The sequence below is a fragment of the Solea senegalensis genome, linkage group LG18 (genome assembly GCF_019176455.1).
Source record: "Solea senegalensis isolate Sse05_10M linkage group LG18, IFAPA_SoseM_1, whole genome shotgun sequence".
Classification (NCBI taxonomy): domain Eukaryota; kingdom Metazoa; phylum Chordata; class Actinopteri; order Pleuronectiformes; family Soleidae; genus Solea; species Solea senegalensis.
Window position 1 is genome coordinate 16,221,015 of NC_058041.1, and position 22,379 is coordinate 16,243,393.

A 22,379-nucleotide genomic window follows, 5' to 3' on the forward strand; every position below is an offset into this window, starting at 1 on the left:
AATTGACAGATTAATTGATTATGAAAACATAATCTTCAACCCTAAGTGGTTTTCAACCATCAGAGACTGAGCTGAAGGTCACAGGTGTAGTCTAAATTCCAGTGAAATGAGCAGCTGTTGTGCTTGCAATTTTCATGAAAATCCACAATTTTTCCCCCCCCCATATCAATCATACACATATTTTCACATAAGGTAAAGGCCTTCTCTTGTTTGGCTGCCGTCACATTATCCCATGTTTTTGTATTTGCGAATATTCAAGAAAAACCCCCTAAAGAACAAATAATGTGAACAAACTTTGTGTGCAGGTGCAGGGAGGTGTGTCGTCAGACACAGAGAGAGGAAATAAAAGAGGGAGGCTGAGGCCTCCTGTCAGAAGACACACGGGAAGGTAAAGGTGCATCAAAGGTAACACACTCTGCTGCTTAGGTCAGCTGATCCTGCTCAAACATCTGCTCCAAATGATTAACCTCTTTCTTTTTGGATTGCAGCACACAAATGTGAGCTTTTGGTTGTGACTGTTTTTTTCTGACTGATCCTTTAGATGAAATTCCTTCTAACAACTGTGTGTGTTGCTTGGATCCTCATATCGAGCGCCCAGTGTGCCAGTAACGGTACGCGTTTTAACCACTATATGTTTTACTTACATTCTGAACTACTACTCCACAAGTGATACTTATTGTTGTTTTCCTTTTTGCAGCTTGGTGTTATCATCTGCCAGCCTGCAGTGAGTAATCTTTTTTTTGTTTTGTTTTACCTGTAAATGTCCACACACTAGCCTGGGAAACAGTTTTTTGGCCTACAAAGAGAAGTCATCTTGGCGAGCAATTTCTTCACTAAATAATCAAATTTTAAGAAAGAAATATACAGTAACTTTGTCTTACAGAGATATTACAGCTTGAATCCCCAGTAACGAGCTATAACAAAGGGTTGCATGGGATGCAAATATAAGAAATTGGAAAGTATAACTTCATGAAGTCAGCTTAATCAAGAAAAAAGTACAAAACTGTACGAGGAGCCAGGGGCAAGACTGTCATTTAAAAATTAAAATTTCAGGTTCAAGTTCAAATGTGTATTTCTCAGCAACATCTTAACAGATGCAGATGAATATTTACTAGTGCTGTCAAATGATTAAAATATTTGAACGCGTTTAACTGACAGCCCTAATATTTACACATTTATGTCAGATGGTAACAGCTATAAGCAGGTAAAGTTCTTTACAGATTAAGAATGTCCAACAGTATGTAAAAGTCATGTGACTAAGTGTTTAAGCCTCTCTGAGTGACCTTGTCTGTGTTTATAGATGAAGCTGTGTGGTCAGCCATTGTTCCTCAATACTGTGATGGGACCAGACAGTCCCCCATTGACATCGTCCCATCAGATGCCAAACCTGATCCTGAACTGACTCAATTCACCTTTCACAACTTTGACAGCAAGTCTGCACTGGAAAGCATGGAGAACACTGGCCAGACAGGTGGGAATGGCACAATCTGTCAAAATCTCTTAAACTACTGTCCATCTATGCTAACAACTCATCTCCATTAAAAAACAGTATTTGAGGGAAAAAAAAGCTATTTGAACTGATTTTAAAAGTGTAAAAAAAAGGCTTTTAAAATGGCTTTAAGCCAGAGATCAGTTGCAGATTTTGGCTCCAGCTCCCAGTGAGTCTCATCTGAAGGATAAAGCAACGTAACAACGTTTTCTTGCCCTCCTTTTTTTTTTTTTTGAACCTGCTCCAGTCAAGGTTCGCTTTGGCAGCGGTGTGGAGATTTCAGGAGGAGGTCTGTCCGAGCCCTATGACAGCCTACAGTTCCACTTGCACTGGGGAAACGGCACCTCTCACCCTGGCTCTGAGCACACTGTGGACGGAAAGCGCTACCCCATGGAGGTAAACAACGTTTTCTTCAATGTTGATGTATACAGAGTGGAATTTAGAGCACCTGGTCATTTTTTCACCTCACCCTCACAGTTGCACATTGTGAGCAGTAAGTCGTCCTACAACGGGAACATAACTCAGACAATTGCAGATCCGACAGGACTTTCTGCTCTTGGTTTCTTCATCGAGGTGAGATGCATTCACATGTTTGCCAAAATATTGATCTGTCTCTCGCCTCATTCTGTAACACTGCTATTCTACATCATCCGCTGAAATACTTGCTAACCAAAGCTTAGGATGCTGTAGCTTGAAGATTACAGCATTATCCGTATAATTATGAGGATTAAGGAATTAGAATTATTGTATAAACTAGATTGGACTTTTTCTTTTAGACCAAACACCATGGGATAAGACTGATAACATACATTGTGCCAACTACTTTTTCTATTTAGCCGCTGAAGCACTTGCACCAGCAATCAGTACTTCTAAGGACACATTTATTAATTATATTGTCATATATATATATATATATATATATGTATATATAACAGGATCAGCAATCCTTACTCAACATGACTGACTTCCAAAAAAACAATAGTGGAGGTCTTGCCCAGTCTAGTGTTGTGGTCATTCACCAGTCTGACCAGCTTGATTGGTAGCAGTCAAATAGACCCCTATTCCTTTGTTTGGATCCTTCACTCAGCTTTCGTCAGGAGACTTTTCCAAGTTTGTTAGCCGTCACATAATTTTAATTATTCTTATCTTTCTACAGGAAATGTCAAATGATGAAATTGCAGAACCCGAGAGCTGGAAAATGTTGACCTCTTATCTGGGCAGTATCTTATACAAAGGTAAGGTGTTTTTCAGGGCTCATCTCAGAGACACACCTAATGACACAAAATGAGCAGCTGATTCGAAACTACCTTGGAAAAGCCAGGCGGAGGCAAAGAAACCCAACACTTCACACAATGAGCAAACACCAGGCGTCAGTGGAGAGAAAAAAAACTCCCTTTTAACAGAAGAAGAAGATCTTTAGATCTTTAGACATTACCATGGCTTCCAGTTCCACTGTGAGGAACCTTGGAGTTATTTTTTACCAGCCCATGTCATTTGACATAAAACTCGCACATAAAACTCATTTCCAGAACAGCCTTCTTCCACCTGTGGAACATTATGAACATTAGAAACATTCTGTCCTTAAAGGACACTGAAAAACTAGTTCATGCTTTTGTGATTAGATCACTGTAACTCCTTATTATCAGGATGTTCCAACAAGGCTCAGTTGTGGTCCACAGAGTCTGTAAGAGCAGAATGGGAGCCAGAGCCTTCAGTTACCAGGCTCCTCCTCTCCTGTAGAACCAGCTCCCAATGACAGTTCCCAAGGCGGAGCCTCTCTCTGTATTTAAAGTTAGACTTAAAACTTTCCTTTTTGATAAAGCTTATAGTTAGAGCTGGCTCAGGGAAACCTGGACCAGCTCTTAGTTATGCTGCTATAGACCTAGACTCCTTGTTCTTTCTCTCCCTAGTTTGTGTCTTTCCTTCCTTTCCTCTCTCTCTCACACTGTGTCCTCATCTTGCAGGTTGCAGGATCCAGATCCAGTTTCGAGGCTAATATTATTATTATTATTATTATTATCATACATGTCATATCGTCACAATTATTATTATGCTATATTTAAAAGTCGATATCAGTATAATTTTATCAACAGTCTCTGCTGCTGCTTGTATAAATGACATTGTAGTTCTATAAACATGTCATCACTGATTCAGAACTGTCCTGTCTAAACTGTGTATCTGCTCCTGGTCCCTTTCTTCTCTCTCGACCTTAGCTCCCTCTTGTCCTTTCTCTCCCCCAAATATCAGCTGTTGTTTCTGTACTCAGATGACTCTGTTTTAATGGAACCTGGGATTTCACTGGATGATCTCCTGGATGGAGTGGATCGCACAAAATATTATCGCTACCTGGGCTCCCTAACCACCCCCGATTGCAATGAGGCCGTGGTTTGGACTGTGTTCAAGGAGCCAATCAAAGTCAGCAAAGATTTGGTGAGTTTTTCCCTTGTGATGTTATGAACCCACAGAGCACAGCAGGTCCACATGCTCCACCGGTGTCCCTCACAGCTAACTCTCTATCACTGTCCTTGTCCCCAGATTGACCTCTTCAGCACAACAGTGCACATCTCTGACAGCTCATCACCTTTTATGATCAATAACTACAGAAACATCCAGCCAATGCAACCAGTCATGACAAACTAAAAGCAGCAGCACTGGTTTTTTCTTATGTTGACATTTACTGTAGAAAAAAAAAAATCCTGTCACATAACACAAGATGGTGGGTGCTGATAAAAAAAAAAAAGAAGCACCAAGAAGAACCAGTTTTCCCTCAGTGATCAGAATCAGCACATGGTCAGGGGTGTGGCCTCCTGCTGTCACATGAAGATGATTCACTAGCTTTTAAAAAAAAAATATGAGTCTGAGTGCCACCTTGGTTACGCACTGTTTTTAAAATTATTTTGCTAACTACATCTCCCTATAAATACAAGGAGCTTCTGAGGTGACTTTAAAAAAAACAAGAACACAAAAAACAGGCACATTAAACAGGTATACTGTATTTATAAGTTTGTACACAAGCCACCCGGTCACTGCATTGAAAAAAACTTGCATGTATGGTATTTATTATCTTGTCTTTCCTATATGCTAAATTCCAGGGATGCATCTGTCTTTGGCTGTCTGCATGTGAGCCGTACTAAGAATCCTCTGTCACTGAACCCATATTATAATAAACTCATATTTTGGAAAACACAACCGAGGTTCATTTCTGCGTGGTCCTCTAAATATCACCTAAATCCAAGAGTTAGTCTTCATCATAATTAGTCTGTCAGTCTACAAATACGATCAACTATTTGACACGACGGTCTATAAGGCTCTTAATTTGAAGTAAAATGCTTTTTTCAACATTTAAATACAGTGATGTTAATATAGGTCCAGCAGAGCCAGCTACAGACTCTTCACAGGAGGCTCTCTCGTCATCCTCCTCTTCCTCAAGTGTAGTGAAATTAGATTAAGATGGGGCGAGAGATAAGGTGACTCTGATTATGTTATTATTATTATTATTATTGTGTGTGTCAGACTTCCTCAGCTCCACTCTAATCACATACTCTGGTATATACAGCACAGTGGCGATGGCTCAGCAAGGGAAGCTCAGCTTCCTCTAAAATGTCAGTTTTAGAGAACAGTTGATGTTCAGCTTCAAATGCCTGATAATTGGGTCGTGTGGAGGCTGTCGGTGCACAAGTGTAAGGATAGATCGCATTAAATTCTGTAGTAGCTGCCTTTTTAGTTGTTTTTCTGTTTTAAAACTGTATGGCGATAATTCCATTGCTAAAATAACAAATCTAATGGTAGCAAAAGACTTTTCATGAGTGCTGTAGATATTTGGGGTAAGTTTGGTTTGTATTGCAGTTTGGGGTCACAGTCCTCGTTTTTAGTTATTTCGTTTAGTACAAAGCTCGTGCTGTGTTCATTAACGTGGGGGGAAAAAAAATCCATATAAACATAGTTTTGCACACAATTCAATCCATGCAGAATTTATTTCTAGAGAATTTGGTTGGGCACTAAACCAAAAACTCCTTCCTCATTCCTGCCCCAGAAATGCCTTGGTGAGACTGGCATACTTGGGCATTCATGTTAGATGTGTTATTGTGAGCAGACTTGACTCACATGGGCAAACAATTTATTTATTTATTTATTACGGTCATGACATTTAGATCACTCATCACATAACAGTGCAGTTCACACAATATACATAACCGAAAGGGAATGCGGGAGAAGCAAAGCTTAACTAGTCCCGCCCCCATTAACATCATACATTTTGTTTACTTTTTTTCTTTTTTTTTTATGACATTTTGACAAAGAAAACATATTTCAGCATCCGATAGCAGAGATATGGTCTAGCTCTAGACAGTCATGTGTGTTTATTCATATGTCCATGATGTTCCGTGACATTCTCGACTTGTTGCCTGGCATATTCAACTTCCCAAAAGTCACAAATAATCCAATCAATAGAGGGCAATGCATCATATTATTTATTTATTTTTATTATATATATATATATATATATCACTTTAGTCATCTATTTCATCCGTAGGTTTCGCCTCGCTTTTCTTCTCCATTCTTTTCATGTGCTCGAGGATCTGCAATGCTTGCAGACAGTCTGATTTTTATTGACGAGGTTTACACTGCTGCTGCCACAGTCCACGCTAATGGATTTAATAGATGACGGTGCAGCCTGAAACCTCACCTCTGCACGGCACAGCTTGGGTTGCTTTCCACTGCACTACTTAATTTTACTCGTGACACACACACACACACACACACACAAACGAGTTACTTGTAAAGCAGTTGATTTCAGTGTAACTGAATCATTAGAATCAGTTAATTAAAAATATTTGTTAAGTTTTTTTAACTGATCTACATTTCGGCATTGTTCGGCTTGATTCTTGTGTCGGACATCTCTTCCTGCGACGGCACTCTGACCAATCAGTGGCCGGCAGTCTGGCAACGTCACGCATAGTATCGCCTCAGCTCGCTTGGAACCTCGCCAGAGCAGGTACTAAAAAAAGTACCAGGTACTTTACTTGTGCCACGCAACTTAACCGTGCCAAGAGAAACCAGGCGTGGTGAGCTAGTGGAAACACTACCATTAGTGTGGGAAAAAAAACAAGTTTCGTATAAACACAGTTGTGCACACGATCCAATCCAATGCAGAATTTATTTCTAGAGAATTTGGTTGGGCCCCGAACCAAACCATGGCTTGTGTATTTAACAGTTGGGGTTTTTTTATGGCTCAGTTTTGCAACCTTTGTAGATATACCTAAAAAAAAAAAAAAGAAGCTTGTGGGATAGTTACCATCTTGTCCTTTGTTGCTTAAATTACAAGCATTTCAACACAGACTGCATCTCTGATAATATAATAGCTAATCAATCATCAGTATATGGGAAAGGAGTTGGCTCTCGGCTGTCTTGTCATGGTTTCACCTCAGGCATCCACTGTGACAACTAAATTACCTAACTGCGAAAAACAATTAAACTGGTATCCTGAAAATAGTGGGTTGCCGTAAGTCATTTAGAAACAGCCACTGTCACGCCTGCAGGTAAGGGTCAGAGGACGAGATAGCAGATGTGACATGCAGGTACTGTACATGCTGCTTTGATAAACTAGTTTCATAATTGGGGCCTGTTTTTTATTCCGATTGTTGCAACAGGACCATGCCCAGCACAAAAAGAGAAGGTCATCTTTCATCTTATCTTGGTTACATCCATCAACACATGGCAGATGGTATGCTGCACAGTATCTCCACATGTGGTGTGAGCTTGGCCACGTCTCATACCTGAGTATGACTCTTTATTGACTCTTTGACCCGTACACGTAAAGCACATGATGTTATTATTCTGCCTGTCAGGCCTTCATAAACACAAATGATGTCATGTTATTTGTACACGTTGTCCTTTAACTGGGGCAATGGCAATCAGTGGTAATCAGTGGTAGAGCAAGTTGAACTGAAAGGCTGTGGGTTTGATTCGCGTCTCTGCTAGTCTACATGCCGATGTGTTTATGGGCAAGACACTTGACCCCATGTTGCTCCCGACGGGTGTGTCAGCAGCGTGTCAATGGGTATGAGAGATGAGTGATAGATGCGCTGTGAGAGTGAATGACAAAACTATAGTGTAAAGCAGCTTTGAGTGACAGCCCATTAACCATTGAAAGGTGCAAGTACACGTAATGAGTAAATGAGGATTTATTTAAGGATTTACCAGGGATTTATGAGGATACTCAGGCTTTTCCGTTACTAACGATATAGTGGACACAGAAAACTGATCGTCATTTCAGCTTCCTCAGAATTTTCAAAAATTTGTGTCACTCAAACAAAGGACTTGAAACATGGTTCCACTCGAACATGATTCAATAGCGATTGTTGTGATGCTCCTGTTGCTTGGGAAGGAAGAGTTGAGGGTTCTTCCTGTGGCTCTTCCAGTGCATGTTGCTATTGTATAAGATGTGTACCATTGTAGATAAGAGAGTGTCTGGGCCAAGGAGTCAATTTTTACTGTGCTGATGCTGTTGAACATTAACCACTTTAAAATGCAGTCTTTACCTATAATGTCTCTGTAAGAGTTAATACTTAACCTGTTCTTTGCTTGGATTCTGCAATTTCCCATAAATACAGGGCTCACCAAAGTTTATTAACCAAATAATGTCACAATCTCTCAACAGACGTCAAGTGTTTGTCTTTCCTGCAGCTCATCTTCCTCTCAGTGAGTCAGAAAATCTTATGAGCCATGGTATTTATGGCTCCAGGTCTCTCTATGTCTACAGAGACAATCCACTCTTAAGCTTGTTGTTGTATGTATGAGCCCTTTCACTGTTGGTATGCCATATTGTTATTATGGGTTTATATATATATATTATATTATATACCTATAGTGTATGTCTCATCACATACCACACCTGTGGTGGAGTGATATGATGATGAGGCGGTGTAGCCCTCAGCAGCTTTACATGAAATTAGACACAGAATAAATCTATTTATTGTGTTAGTCAACAACAATGTTGCTTAAAAAAATACATGTAAACATATTAGTTTGACTGGAATTGCACAAAATCAAATTTTCATTGTCAAACTAACACACCCACATGATGTGACTGTGTACAAACTACGACTGCATATGCTATACGATTCTCTGTGACTCACACTTTTATTGTGTTTTATGTTACACGACAAGAACATATCATCTCCACACATATGGGGGAAAAAAGAGAAAACAAATGAAAAGCAGCAATAATAATGAAGACAATAAAACAACAACAAAAACATACAGAAACAAGGTTCCAAGGCATATTGGTAATCACCACATCCGTCCTACATTCATAAATGTGACACATATATTTATTGATGCAGGAGGGTCGACTCTGGCAAGTGACGAGATATGCAAATCCAAAGAATTAGTCCATTAAGTCCTTGCCCCATTTATCATCATTTTTATTTTTCCACCTCGGTCATCAGGCTATATGAATTTTTTTTCTAATGCTGCTACCTTAGCCAATTCTGAAAGCCATTCTTAAAATGATGCGCCCCAAGCATCTTTCCACTTTCTCATTATCATCTGTTTGCCAATCCTAATACATGTCTGGACCCAGCTGGCTAGTATGTATAGGATAGTATGGAGGATAGTATGTATAGTTTGTGGTCCTGGCTAATCTTTGAGGAAGCCGGTCCACAATTATTACCTCTAAAAACAAAAACAAACAAACAAAAAAATAAAAAATTTTAAATTGAGTGGACGCGCTAACAACTAGCCTCATGCTAATCAGAAACCGCTTATTACTACCAATCTAGTGGAGTCAAACTCAGTTCATGGGACTCAGTCAATGGGACAAAGGCAGTAGTACAATAAAACAGTATAGCTGAGTGTGACTTGACTGTGCACTGAAATGTTGTGACTGTTGGAATGTTGAGTTTTTGACTGAACAACCAAACCAGTTCAGGGTGACAGTGACGTGTGGTCATGCACCCGCATTTCTTCTGTGAGACAATGGACGTCAACCCCCTGTCATTTATCACTGAGGTGATCATGTAAACTACATACTGTATATGTGTGTGCGTGTGCAGCTGTGCAATCATTAGGCTAATGTTAGCGTTTCTTAGCTGTACTTATTAACATATTAAATAATGCTTCCTATTTTTCATAAAGTCTACAGTGGACACATTTGACTTTCATTCACAGCAGTTCTGGACTTCACCAGGTAAAATGAGTTAGCTTTGATAAACAAGGGTCCGAAAAAAGTCCAAAAACAGGTCCAATAAAACCATTGCATAATACATATTATAAGTAATGCAGTGAGATAAAATGTGCACAGGAAATAAATATCGGTTCTACTCTGTTTTGTTTCTTAATTAATTTGTGAGCGGGAGTGCAACATGGCACTTTCACAAGCACTGTTCTGATCTCTTTCTCCATGTAAATGATCGGCATTGTAATGAAAACTGTGTTATTTGCAATTAAATAATGGTTGTTGGTTATGTTTTATGTATGACTTTATTATGACTTTAATATTTTCACTTGAGTTTGGCTCCTATGTAACTCAAACCCAGTTTACGTGTGATTTGTTGTTTCACTTTATCACAAGCTTGGTGCTATTGTTTTGTATTTTGTGTCCCCATCTTTAATGCTGGGGGAGATGAATCTTATGTATACATTTATTAGTAAACTAAATGACAATTAAATCATAATGGCATTAACTGTTCATGAGCTATGTTGTTTTTGATTTTAATTTTGAATCCCTAGTGCACATGGCAGATGCAATCATACATTTATTTTTCTGTGACCATTATCCTCATCAGTGTAGAGCAAAAAGTGCTATTTGAACAAACTAAAGACTGAGTTGAAGTGCCTTCATACTTTCACTTACCACTGAGTGAATTCTTCTAATACAGAGCACAACAGTAGCAATCTTCTTTACTACTGTTTGGGACTAGCTGGTTTCTTCCAGATTCCAGTCAGAGACAGTAGTTCAAACAAGTCTTGTTCCTGGATTATATAACATTACATGTCATTTAGCGGACACTTTTATCCAAAGCGACTTACAATAAGTGCATTTCAACATTTGGGTGCAAACAAAAGCTAGAAGTAAGTAAGTGCTTCAAGTAAGCCAAAGTATAAACTTTTTTTTTTGTCACTGTTGTCGAGGTAGAGTCGAAAGAGATGTGTGTGTGGATGTTTCATAACCTTGCTCAGCAATGTTTCTTTGACACCGATAAAAGAAACAATGCTGACTATCTGGTTTAAAAGGTTGCAGTAAATGTGTGTCTTGGATTATCCATCCATCTCAACCACCTGCCCTCATCAGAAACAGTGTGATTTACTTCACGTTGCATTGTGTAACATTTGCTGATTTTTGTTGTTTCTTTGCCTCTGTTTGGTCATTGGGAACAGAAATGATATATCATAAAATTTTTAAGCTGCATCCTTCACCTGAGAACTGCCTCTGTCAAGCAACACTATCAGACCTGAGTGAGGGAGCCTTTGTTTGTTTACAGTTGAATGCTGCTTGGGCCACATTTTTCTGCCAAAGATAATATAGTGCAAACCCGACATGCTTTCTGTACTTGGAGCCAGGCACAGTCAGAGTATGTCTCTATGTCTGTCACGCAGGTCCAGTGCTCATTTTGACAGCAAATGTTGTTACAGTCTTGTGATTAAAATACCATTTAGTTTAAGTCATAATCATCTGGGATGGTGGAGTGATCTCAGATGTTTATGATTATATATATACTGTATATCTTAGATTTAGACTAAATCTACAATAGATTTACTCTTCCCTAATAGCATTTTCATCTAGTTTTTATTCTAGTAGATACACTGCAGGGTTATAGGATGATACATTTTATCCTCTTGTTCAATATGAACAACAGGTAAAGTAAGAGTTAAGTAGTCCCCGAGTATCATAATGGCTGGACGTAGAGCTGAACGACAGCGAGCGCCCCCACAAACCAGGAGAACTTCTGTTATTGAATCTGGTGTTTCCTCTCCTGCTGGTGTTTATTCTCCTGCTGGTGTTTCCTCTCCTGCTGGTGTTTATTCTCCTGCTGGTGTTTATTTTCTCCTGCCTCTGCTGGTGTTTATTCTCCTGGTGTTTATTCTCCTGCTGGTGTTTCCTCTCCTGCTGGTGTTTATTCTCCTGCTGGCTGGTGTTTCTCTGCTGGTGTTTATTCTATTCTCCTGCTGGTGTTTATTCTCCTGCTGGTGTTATTCTCCTGCTGGTGTTTCTCTCCTCCTGGTGTTTATTCTCCTGCTGGTGTTTCCTCTCCTGCTGGTGTTTATTCTCCTGCTGGTTTTTCTCCTGCTGGTGTTTCTCTCTGCTGGTGTTTATTCTCCTGCTGGTGTTCCTCCTGGTGTTTATTCTCCTGCTGGTGTTTCCTCTCCTGCTGGTGTTTTTTCTCCTGCTGGTGTTTTCTCTCTTGCTGGTGTTTATTCTCCTGCATGTGTTTTGGGTCGTTGTAGTGTGTTTGTCCCTGTCAGCCACCGTAGTATTACTATTGTAAATACAAATCTTACATACTTAGGTTTATCACATATAGGTATATGAAATGTTAATAAGTGTCTTAAAAGCAATGATATGTGTTCATAAACTTTATTAACACTTATATTGACTTATCTTGGGTAATTTGTCAGGTTTTATCAGTGCCTTATTGATGGTTAATTACAGCTTATCACAGGATCTTAAAAAAAAAAAGATCCCAGCTGAAGCATTTTTGAGTCTTGCCACTCCAGCAGTTCCACCCCGTGCACCATTTCTATCTGGCTCAGATCAGTCTGTCTCTGCCTGTCTGTGTATCAGTCTGTCATCTCTTTGCAGTACTGTACGGAGTTTCAGTCATGTGGCTTTGTACGGGTATGGCCCGCTCCAAAGCCACCTGACAGAAATGACCAAAGTTACAACATCACACTGCTCCACTTTAAAGAAAACAGTCACTAAATGACCAAGGTGCTTTATGATATGAAAATATCATACATAACATACAAGTTTGAACACACGCTTTTCTACATTATAGATTAATACTGAAGACATCAAAACAGACATTATCCATCCATACAGTATCTATCAATTTATCCACTTTTGCCAATCCCAGCTGACATAGGGCAGAAGGCACAAGGACGCAAACCAGCAACCTTCTTGCTTTGAGGCAGCAGGACACACTGACATGCATTTGGGTTTTAAAACTGTTACATACATGTAAGTGTGTGTAAGGTTTCACACACACGGTCAGCTCTACAGGAAATTATTTCGTATTGACACTGATATTGATGTTGTAGGCTAATTCAATTTTGTGATGCAGGTTGCCAAAGGTCAGACAGTTTGGACAGGTGACCAGTCCATCACAGGAACAACACACAGAGACAAACAACCATTTATTTTGATTATTCAAACCTACGGCCACTGTGGGAGAAGTACCCGAAGAAAAAAATGTACTGCTTGTTCTCCTGTCTGTCTCGCTGTCTCTCTCTCCCCTACTTCTTCCGTTCCCTTGTCTCTCTAACTACACCACAAATAAACCCACAAACGCCTTTCTCAAAATACAATAAGAACTAGGAAATTCTCAAATGATTTCCATCTTTATTTAACAGATCAACTCGAAGGTTGCAGGTTCAATTCCAGGCACTGTACATATGTATATAAATATATAAGATGGAATAAGAGGCACATTCAGTGTCTTTGTTTGTTTGTTTTTGCACCAGTACGACGTCATGCCACGTGTCTCACAACATGTAGGATTTTTCTGTGTTCGATATCCAACCCAGTGATTGGATCAATACAGATATGGAGTATCTGAGTGGTACAATATAAACCCCCCCCCCATAGTAAAACTTTGAAATTCACATATGGGAGGAACCGTTCCTCGAACTCTGAAAGTTAAGGACAGTTTGGAGTTTATTTCATTGAAAAGCATTTAAATTCCTCAAACCAGTTCTGCCAACATCAGTACACACAGTCACTGAATCTTGTATGGTGGAAACTTGATTTGAGTGAGATTAGAAACGATTGTTAGGAAGTCCACCCCTTCTTGTAATACACAGAACAGTTCCGTAACTGTCTTTTATGACACAAGCAGTCACTATGATAAACCGGGTTTAAAAGTATGTCCCCATAGTCACTTACAGACTTAATAAATGGTAAATGGTTTGTATTTATATAGTGCTGTTCTAGTCTTTATGACCGTTCAAGGCTCCATCACACAGTTTCACCAAAGCCATTCACCCATTTACTCACACTTTCATACAGCACATTTGAAAATGCCAGTCATATTTCATACCCATTCACGCACAGCCAACAAAGCTGTCGGGAACAAAGTTGGGTTAAGTGTCTTGCCCAAGGACACATAGGCAAGAGTAAATCCTCTTACGGATGATATATTGAATAAAGACGTATGTATACCTTTCAACATTGAAACAAATAGAGTCCTAATGTCTGGAAATGATTAATTGTTTGTGACTCCCTGGTTGGAGGGGGACAGAAAAGTCCTACCATTTTTTATACAACGTGACATACCTCCACCAAGCAGGAGAGAAGATCCAGAGACTCAAAATATGCCCTATCACAGGCATTAATCAATGACTCTTCCTGGAAAATTGTGCTTACAATCATGTCACAATCATCATCATCAAAAAAAAAGAAAAAAAAAAAGTGAATTGCAGTGAATAAACACTGCACAAGTGTAGGGAGGTGCCTCCTTGTGTACGGACAAGGTCAATAAAAGACAGACTCCACAGCTATTTGAAGACTCACTGGAAAGTCAAGGTACAGCAAAGGTGAGACACTGATCAACTGGATTCAGATACTCAAAGATCGTTTAACATTTGTGTGGATGTATATAAATCTGGTGAGTAACCTTTTGATTGTTACTTTTAGATGAGCGTCCTTGTAACAGCTCTGTTTGCTGCATGCGCCCTGATATCAAGTGTCAGTTGTGCCGCCAGTTCAGTTGGTAGGTATTTTGATTGTTTATCTCAGATATACACTCTGGTATTAATACTCTCCAGCCATTAATATGCAAACTGTTTATTTCTCTTCTTTCAGAGTGGTGTTATCATCTGCCGTCCTGCAGTGAGTAATCTTCTCTTTTTTACCTGTAAATGTCCACAATATGAGGAATATAAATGTCTCCTCTTCGTTGTCACTGCTCCTCAGAGTCTTGTCTGTGTTCACAGATGATAGCAAGTGGCCGGTCATTGTAAGTAAATATTGCAATGGAACCAGACAGTCACCCGTCGATATCGTCTCAACAGCTGCCAAAGGAGATGCTAAACTCACTGAATTCACCTTCCATAACTTTGACAGCAAGTCTGCTTTCAAAAACATTGAGAACACCGGGAAGACAGGTGTGTCTGTGTGTGTCTGTGTGTGTTTTCTGCCTTCATTGGACAGGACGGTGAAACATGAGAGAAAGAAGACATCTCACAGGTGGAATCAAACCTGGGTCACTGGATGCACTGAGTACTAGTACAAATACTTGAAAACAAAAATACATGTAAACATTTGGGTTTGTCATCAAAAAGATAAAAAAAATAAGGCACAAGATCAATATTTCAGCTTTTATTTCCAGCTATTTAGATCAACACTATAGGAGGATAAAGCAGTAGATAATGGATGGATGGATGAAAGATATACATAATATTTGTCCTTCGCTGTTCGTCCTGTTCTTTCTATCAAATGACTTGTGTTGAGGAGCTACTTTTCTGATTCTGATACCCGGTACTGGTTTTGTTGCATCTCTAGTGTTTATGGTAATAAACATATACTCAGACTTTATTGGTCACAGCATCTACTAAACCAATGACTTTTATTATTTGTACTCCCTATTTTTGAACCTGCTCCAGTCAAGGTTCATTTCGAGGGTGGCATGACGATTTCTGGAGGAGGTCTGTCCGAGCCCTATGACAGCCTGCAGTTCCACTTGCACTGGGGAAACGGCTCCTCCATTCCTGGCTCTGAGCACACTGTGGATGGAAAGCGCTACCCCATGGAAGTAAACACAGTTTTCTTCAATGCTGATGTGTGTATACAGAGTGGAATTAGAGGGCAATAGCTTCATACTCACATACTTTTCTTGACGTCCACAGATGCACATTGTGAACATCAAGTCAGTCCATAATGGAAACGTGACTGCGGCGGTTACAGACTCTACTGGACTTGCTGCTCTTGGTTTCTTCATTGAGGCGAGATGCATTCCATTACTTTGTACATGTATATGTATGTATAGATACATACACACAATGACATCAGTAAAACCTTTTTTTTTAGGGGTGCAATAATTCAAAGTGCCAATGCTAATGAACTTATATATCTGGTTCAATTCACATGCTTTCTTTGTGAAGTGCAAATGAGGGACAGTTTATCCGAAGGATGAGGATGTAATGCTGCAGCTCTGGAATAATGTCACTCCGGCTATTTCCATACTTGTGCAAAGGATGTAAGGATGAGATATATTGAGTCTGTCCGGTTCTGTGATTTTGTTGGGACGTGATCTGTGTGGATTCAAAGTGCGGTATCGGTCACAGAGTTCTAGAGCTCTACTGAACATTATGGTGTGCTTTCCTTCAGGTAATGCCAGGTGATGCGACTGGCCAACCAGCTAGCTGGAAGACCTTGACGTCTTACCTGGCCAATATCACACAGAAAGGTAAGGAAATTTTAGTTTTACCCTTGGAATGACATGTCAGCTGCAGTCTCTTCAGAGGTTGTTTGTGTCCCCAGGTAACTCGGTGGCAATGGCAGCTGGGATTTCACTGGATGATCTCCTGGAAGGAGTGAATCGCACAAAGTATTATCGCTACCTGGGCTCCTTAACCACCCCTAATTGCAATGAGGCCGTGGTTTGGACTGTGTTCAAGGAGCCAATCAAAGTCAGCAAAGATTTGGTGAGTTTTCCCTGAGGGCCTTATAAGCACCGTGAGTCTCCCACAACTAACTCATTTAATATCCCGTCTCCAGATTGACCTCTTCAGCACAACGGTGCATATCGGCAACAGCTCATCGCCTTTAATGGTGAAAGTCTTCAGAAACATCCAGGCGGCACAAGCAGTCACAACCCAGGCTACGGACTCTTCTTCTACAACCTACTTATCTATGGGACTGTTGGCTCTGAGCCTCATACTGGGGAGATGTTACTAACTACCTGTCTCCCACATATGATTTTTGTCTGAACTTAGCCTAGTCACTGAACTATGACTTAATGATTAGTATAGTGCCCTAAATGTATGCTCCAATATGCACATGTCATCAGTCTTTTTACAACCACGGATATATGAGTGTTAAAACCACAGGAACTTCGCGTTGAACAAAACCGTTTCCATCACGGCCTTTATGATGTGATTGTTTATTGTCAGGTAGTTTGAGGATCCTGCATGAACCGAAAGACTAATATAAATAAAATAAACTACTGCTACTACTGATTCAACTAGGAACCATGTAAGTTTGCATTTCCACATTGTGTATACAATTCACTATGTGCTGACAATCATCTCACTCTCTTTTTACTTTATACCATGTATTTCTTACGTACAGTTCCTTTAAGTGCATCATCATATATTTCATGGTAATGCTATGCTGAAATATTTATATATTTGTAAAGATTGTTTTTAAAGGTTGAGAAGGAAAAAAAAACAATGTATTTGTGCATAGTCTGTGTTTATTTTGACCAGATGAGGTTATATTCGGGTGGCTGAGTAAGGGATGAACACAGTTTACTGAGTTGCTGCTAAAATTAATTCAATTAATCAGAGTTTGTTCAAACATCTGAGATTCGAATATCAAGAGTTGACAATTTGTTTACCAATAGTTGTTGCATAATATGATACTTTTGACATCTTTCTTTTTAAATGGACTCATTGTGTAACCAGATTTGCATTATGTTGCCCTCATTGATGTAGACACTGTGAGCAGATGAAATGTGGTCACAATAATAAGCACTTGTTATGAAAACGTTTGCTGCCTCTGTCATTTAGCCAAACGCTGCAGGGTCACTTTTGAAGCCCGGAATGAAACTGGACCTCTGCTGTTGCACTTGCACTGGATGTTATACTTGACAAGGAACAAACATAAACTTACTTAAATAACATTAGTACTCTTTGAACGGGAGACTTAATGGCTCACCATGGATCTTAAATTACAACACCTTTGTCAGATTAAGGCCTGAGTGAGAGCAAGTTCATTCATCAGTCAAGGAACAATAGACAGTACTTGATCTAGCTAAATGGCACATCCTTTTATCTTGTGCTCTATTATCACACCTGTCATGGCCTGAAAGGAATGATTGCACCTGACAGAGATATACATCTGTGACCCACAGCTGAAAAAAAATGCCTGGCTGTGATGTGATGTACAGTGAAAGTGGGTCATGATTGTGTAGCAACCTCAGGAAGTAAGCACCTAACAAAGGTGTGGGCTCTCACATATTTTCAACTCAGCCTGAGATGAAGATACAGTGTGTGAGCTGGTCTTGCTGTATGGAAGAGTATTAGGGAGAAATTCTGACCTTACATGTGACCTTAACACTTTTAAATTAAACATTATACAAAGTTTTGTGATATTGGCCTTATGGAACACAATTTTTCACTAAAGGATTGCTTTTTGTGTGACTGTGCACCTGCTTGTGCCAAGCGTCCGACTATGAAATAGTCTTAGGGCCACATGTAAAAAGTGTTTTTGAAAGAAAGTATCAAAAATAAATAATTACGTGGCCCTAATATTCTTCTGTAAATATTTACAAAAACACAAAAATGGGACAAATACAGGTAATGTCACACCGCGGTGAGATCTGTTCTGTCTTTGTCTTGTGACTTCCTGTGTTTTATTTTGAAAGTAACACTCCTCTCATTTCAGGCCACTTGCCCTTCCTCCATGTGTCACCAGTCTGTCATTGCCTTGTATTACGCTCCTTACCTTGGTTCTGATTTTATAGGTAAAAGTAAAATATCAAATAGGGGGGAAAGAGCTACACACTTACATTTGCATTAACACCAATCCATTCATACAAACCATCGTTTTAGCCTGTTTAGTGATAATATCAGCTACAGTATCTTAGGCAACGTAAGATATTTTTTCTTATAGATTTTCTCATGCAAAATTTTTTTTTAACAAACACAATTCCCCAGAAAAAAGGCTTATTTTGCTTCTTATTCGGAGATATAATAATGCATCCCCTATTGCACCTTCACCTAACATTCACCATCACAACTTAATGCCTGACCCTAACAAGTCTCCCAGGGTGCATTTTGAGTTATTTACAGATTCTGAAAATGTGGTTTCTACGCTTCCCAATGATGTCAAACTGGTTTAGGGAGAATTTTAGCCTCAACCATGTACAGCTTCCGGGGGAGCCAAGTGATATTTACATAGTCCAACCCCCTCCCGGTCTAGTTGTCAGTGACATTTGATATCTGTTAGCCCACAGGACAGAAACTATTGTAGTAGGTTTAACAATGGTTATCCATAACAGGTCTAGGAGCACTGAGGGTTCTATGAAGAGGTCCCAGGGGGTTCATTTCAATTCAATTCAATTCAATTCAATTCAATTTTGGTGGACATTATTATTAGTAATTATGGACCACATCATAAATCAGTTCTCTCTCGCACACACAAGCAAAAACCTACTATGAAAATGTTCACTTTGCTTTGTTCAAAACTTCAAAACGAATGGATTCAGGAGTGATTGAGGTGTGAGCACAGGTGAGGTAGGCGGGTACCTGCTCAGAGGGAGACGAAAAGGAGTGGCAGGATGACAGAGGAAAACTGGCACATAACAATTAAAATGTCGTGCCATATTCCCATTATTAAAGCACAGTGTAATGGCACTTTTATATATAATATATAAATGAATGACCACAGTTTTGTCTGAGTTTGAAAGTAGAAAGTTACAGATCATCCAGGACTTAATGTCTCTGAGAGTTGAACAACCTGATTTATTTCATCCGGCCTCATTGATAAGTATAGCTGTGTGTCATCTGCATAACAAAGAAGGTGTATGTGGTGCGTTCTTATAATGTTCCCTAATGGAGGTAAAAAGTGTAGGCCCAAGCACTGACCCCTGTCGAACTCCACAATTAGCTTTTGTTTGCAATGAGGTATTATCATTAACATGAACACACTGGAATCTATTAGATAAGTATGATTTAAACCTGCAGAGAGCAGTACCTGTGATCCCAAGATTCTGCTCCATTATCTGCAATAGAATATGATGATCAATAGTGTTGAATAAGATATAAGTAAGTAACACTAAGATCTAACAGGACAAGTAAAGAGACTAGAGCATTATCTGAGGCCAAAAGAAAGTTTACACGTGTCTGTGTACATTGCTGAAAAGAAACTCTGATAGAAGCTCTGAAATAAGGTGCAGGTGGACGATAAACTGTGACTGTGTTTTCTAACTAGGATATAAGAAAGATGAATATCCAGGTTTGGGCTTGGGGTTGATTAATAGTCTGGTATTAAAAATGGCTGCTACTCCTCCCCGGCCTGAGTGTCTAGGAATATGGGTGTTGACAGAAGTGGGTGGATTGGACTCATTTAAACTTACATAATCTTCTTCATGTAACCAGAACATTCAGTTACACACAATAAATCAATTTGATTGTCAGTAATGAGATTAATTAAAACAGTCCACATTTAAATGTGTATTCTTGGAATCTATTACCACAGTAGTATAGTATCATAGTATTCATTATATAGTGTAGTAATTTGATATTTTTAATAGAGTTGGTTAGTAATTGTGTTTATTGTGTGTGTTTGTATGCTGCCACATTTACACCAAAACAGTACAATTTACTGCTTTTTTAGATAAAAGAGATACAAATTAAATTAAAATTAGTTCAAATTTGGCCTGGCCCTCAACAATATTTGTTGTTTCTCATGTGGCCCCTTGGGGAAGATAATTGCCCACCCTCTGGTTTAGCCCAATCAAATCAAACATTTGTTCCTGCTTTTTAATGTAGGAATAGTTCTTTCTGTTGGAGCAGGGCCAGCAGCCGACGCCCCGGGCTCCTCGCCCGGCGCTCCTCATCATTATCACTCATGTTTTCCACCACGCTAAGTTTAGCACACTGTGTAACACTTTTAGCACCTGTACCCACACCAATTTTCTCTCTCCCTCTCCCTCTCTCTCCCCTTCTCCATCTGATTAAACAAAAAAATCATGAGTTGATCAGAATGTAGGATGCAGAGTAAGAGAATAAATGCGACGCACACGTGAGCGATCAACAGCAGCAGCAGCACCAGTGTTGAAAACACCAAGACGCGTCCATTCATCCATCCATGCATTTTCTACCACTTTATTCTCCACATCTCTGCAGTTCATAACCCTGTTTCCTAGATGCACACTGAGCAAGTAATGCCAAGGTAAAAGACAGATAAACAACAACTGTAGAGGAAACTTGAAAAGACTCCATTTCTCTCTCTCACTCACTCAGTACTGGAGTATTGGAGGTCTTCTTTATAACTGAAGGCCCTTCTAACACAACACACCTCCTCTTGAGCTGTGGCTGCAGTTTAGTTTGGTGTGGCAAAGTCATCAGGCCTTGCTAGACTACGTCCTCCAATCCAATGTCAGCATTCCAGGCATTGTGCTCTTGTATTTACGCAACACGTCAATCACGCTTCCAGTGTGGTTTCATTTAAACATAGTGATTACGATAAATTAATCTGGGTTCCAGGGTATGTGGATTATTTTGGGGAATTAAACTTAGAGTTGTTATAGAATTAACTCTCAGGGCCACATAGCGACGTAGTGGCTAGCAGTGCTGCCTTACAGCAAAAAGAACAGGGCTCGTGAACAGGGGCCTTCCTGTATGGAATTTGCATGGAATGGTTTAGGTTGGCTTTCCACTCTAAAAATAGTACCTACTCAACGTGGGCTGAGTCATCTCTGCATGACTAGAGCACAGACTCCGTCTGACACAGTCACTGGACTGAAACACAGCGGCAGGGTTCGTGATCAGCAGTCCTGTCACTAAATACACCAGACTCCTCTGTTAAATATAGAGATTTCCCTGGTAACCGTTGGAGATTAACCCACATTTTTAGGACTGTTTTAACAGTTTGGCACTGTTTGGCAGTCTGACCAATCATCGCGTAATATCTACTCAGGAGGTACTATGCTAGAAATGCTACTTAAACCGAGTAGAATGTCGAAATCATTTTAAGTTTTCTTATTTTGGACAATAAGATCTCACAGAAATCTCAAAGAATTATGAATTCTGCAAACCTTTGGTTGATGATTCACTTTATTTTTGACTTTTTATTATTTTTTGCAATTGAGGTTGACATGTCAATGCATTTCATTTTATATTTACCTCCACAAATACCTTACTGTTATTGTTATTTACAGCAAATGACCACATATTTTTGTGTGATGACATGGAAAAAAATAAACATTTGAAGAGCCAAAACTTGTTTGCTGTTATAGATAGACCAGAGCTACTAAAAAATCAGTTTTTCACCACTGCATCGTGCACAAACTGCAGATTATATTCAGATTATATTAAATATGATTTTATCGGTTGAAATGTTTCATATCGTGCATCACTAATAACCTGTGATGGACTGGTGAACTGTCCAGGGTGTGAACCCGCCTATCGCCCAATGTCAACTGAGGAGGATCCTGTGGAGGATAAAGTAGTATATAAATGGATGGATGGTAAGGTGACTTGAGTGCTTTTGTTGTTTATTAGCTGCACAATAAAGAGGAAACACATGGCTACAGTACTTTATATGCAGCCGCTCTTACATAAGCTAGTTACTGTTAAAAGCTGTGTGTGTTTTCATCATTGAATGAAGAAGGAACCAGGAAAAACGAAAAAATAACAAAATCGTTTCCGTTACAGCATAAATCCTTAGGAGTACTTCTTAAAGAAGAAGCCTCAACGTGTAGCTGCAAACTTTCTCCAGAGTTTA

The 22,379-nt window shown here is 39.5% G+C and overlaps 1 protein-coding gene across 1 annotated transcript; it reads left to right on the plus strand.

Moving 5' to 3' along the window:
- The first annotated feature begins 360 nt into the window (after positions 1 to 360).
- On the plus strand, positions 361 to 17,414 carry LOC122759556. The gene is made up of 18 exons (XM_044014483.1): positions 361 to 405; positions 542 to 611; positions 698 to 724; positions 1,301 to 1,471; positions 1,737 to 1,885; positions 1,967 to 2,062; positions 2,646 to 2,724; positions 3,756 to 3,919; positions 4,025 to 4,126; positions 14,180 to 14,242; positions 14,343 to 14,418; positions 14,511 to 14,537; positions 14,642 to 14,812; positions 15,311 to 15,459; positions 15,554 to 15,649; positions 16,035 to 16,113; positions 16,188 to 16,351; positions 16,425 to 17,414. The coding sequence occupies exons 2-18, from the start codon at positions 542 to 544 to the stop codon at positions 16,602 to 16,604; spliced, it is 1,863 nt and encodes a 620-aa protein (XP_043870418.1). The 5' UTR covers positions 361 to 405; the 3' UTR covers positions 16,605 to 17,414.
- The last annotated feature ends 4,965 nt before the right edge of the window (positions 17,415 to 22,379 follow it).

What these genes read in the sequence shown, in the direction of transcription:
- LOC122759556 (XM_044014483.1), top strand. Translation starts at nt 542, where the DNA reads ATGAAATTCCTTCTAACAACTGTGTGTGTTGCTTGGATCCTCATATCG. An exon ending in TGCAACCAGTCATGACAAAC is followed by an intron (nt 4,127 to 14,179) that starts TAAAAGCAGCAG and finishes TGTACGGACAAG; the next exon opens with GTCAATAAAAGACAGACTCC. An exon ending in TCAAAGTCAGCAAAGATTTG is followed by an intron (nt 16,352 to 16,424) that starts GTGAGTTTTCCC and finishes TCCCGTCTCCAG; the next exon opens with ATTGACCTCTTCAGCACAAC.